The following is a 2,079-nucleotide window of genomic DNA, read 5'->3' as shown; positions in this document are numbered from 1 at the left end:
GGATCCGAGTATTGCCAGCAATACTTAAATACAATTTTGCCATAATAAAAACACTGTATTTGAAGCAGAAACTTGAAATACAACATGTAATACAAGTCTATTCAGTCAGATAGGTGAGTTATTTTCAGTTATTCTTTCTCAATGAAGCATTTTATATAATTTATGCTTTGAATTGTTGGGGTAAAAATGTGTGTGCACTGCCTCTACGGGGAGTAAGCACTAAATAATAAGCACCAGTAAAGTAAAATATCAAAAATGATCATTGATCATTTTGTTGAGAAACAATATAAACAAAGTGATTTTTGGGTTTTGAACTTTATTGAAACTACAGAAGGTGTCAGTCTCACCACTCATAGACATAGTTTTATATATTTTTAGTAATAAGAGTATTTCTATTATTATACAGTGACAACAAATCTTAGAATATCCTTTCAATCTGATACAGCACCGCATTTTAAACCCTCCACAGCTGGACAAATACGGACTGCTTATACAGCGATGGGGGGTCAGTGGGGCCCACATCACTTGCACTTTTCACTGCCAACAGACAAACTGTGACATGTCAGTGCAGGAAGAGCACAGGTGTAATTAACATTAAAATTGGCTGCAGTCCATTTAGGTGAAGCGTGCTGGTTCACTAGCTCTGTTTACACGGAGGCTAGTGTTCTGATTATAATGAAATGCTCCATATACACACCTTAAGGAGAATAAACAGGCTTGGTTGTATGGGGGTAGTTTAAGAAAGGGGGTCATATCATGATCATTTGAGCACCGGAAGACGTTTACAAAGACTGAACAGTGAAAAGCAGACCACCATGTGATATCTGATCCCCCTCAGGGAGTCCATCTGATCAGAGCATCCGACACTAATGAGAACCAGACTTACCACGAAACAACATTTGACCTCAATTCTGACTATACACGCTCAGGCTAGAGCACATTTCTCCCAGTCTGTAACCTCTCTGCATGCATCACATATCCTGATGTGTCACATATATTATTCATTATCATTGGTTGCATTAACACACAGATACCATTCAGTCTTACAGAGAAATGAGTCGAGCTTAACTCGTTGATTATGCAGCTCAGCTAAACTAAGTTCCTGATGCAGTTTATAGGTCTCAGTCTTAGTTTTGCAGTCTTGCTTCCATACAGCATGATGTTCATCTTAGCCAAGCTGATGTCCCATTTAGGGAGATAAAAATAGACCATAAAGCAGGAGTCGAAACTGGGGCAGCCAATGAGAGCAGCTCGCAGTACGTCACCTCCGCTGGCTCCAACAACCCGTAATGGCGACGACCATAACGGCAAACTGGAGGCTTCAAAATAGTTCTCCACAAACCGATGGGTGACAATATCTTCACATTGCTTCAGACTGAATTCCTTCAGATTTGATAATTTAATTAGAAATAAGCTTTAATCACAAGCAACCCTCTTACCTTCATACCACAAAGCCTCATGGTACCCTGCTGCTCCAGAATGAATGCTGATTATATTCTGAGCACATTTGATCCTTTGTTACAGGACAATACAGCGTACAGACATCTGAGCACATTTTCCACAAACCCTCAGTGTACGGACCAGACCAAGGATTTCTGATTTTAATTATGCAATTACCTTTCACTCTCCAGAGCTGCTATGTTGGCCTTTCCATCGTACCCTGCAGAGGGAAAGACCAGGGAGACGCCATGCACGGCCATACACATCCCACCGCCCACAGAGCCGAAGCAGTGGTAGAGAGGCACAGGCAGACAGATCCGAGCGTGAGGCTGTGGGACGAAATCAGGAGAGAAAAAGGGTATTATGCACTGAGAATATACAGCTCCAGTGGAGATACACTATATGGATATTTTATACTTTAGGCTTACATTATCCTAAATGTTTCCAACAATGTTCAAACTTAAAGAAATCTGTCACATTATTCAGGTAGCACTGCTTTTTACCGCATATTCCCTTTGTGTCTGCGTCAGCGTTAGCGTTGTGGTTGTCTGCCAGAAGCTGTCATACATTGACTGTTTATCCAGTCTGAAGCCACATTTCTACCATCCACTGTTTAGATCTTGGTGCTTTTTAACTCTA

The 2,079-nt window shown here is 41.0% G+C and overlaps 1 protein-coding gene across 1 annotated transcript in view; it reads right to left on the bottom strand.

Moving 5' to 3' along the window:
• acsf2 (acyl-CoA synthetase family member 2) overlaps positions 1–2,079 on the bottom strand; it is a gene marked incomplete at its 5' end in the record, with an annotated part of 29,381 nt that overhangs the window by 17,220 nt on the left and 10,082 nt on the right. The window contains 1 exon segment of the mRNA XM_035671527.1: positions 1,618–1,769. Within this exon segment, the coding sequence (XP_035527420.1) occupies positions 1,618–1,769 (152 nt within the window).

This window comes from Morone saxatilis, unplaced genomic scaffold (genome assembly GCF_004916995.1).
Source record: "Morone saxatilis isolate NCDOM2014 unplaced genomic scaffold, NCSU_SB_2.0 Contig1, whole genome shotgun sequence".
NCBI classification, from domain to species: domain Eukaryota; kingdom Metazoa; phylum Chordata; class Actinopteri; family Moronidae; genus Morone; species Morone saxatilis.
This window is presented reverse-complemented; position numbering and strand designations above follow the sequence as displayed.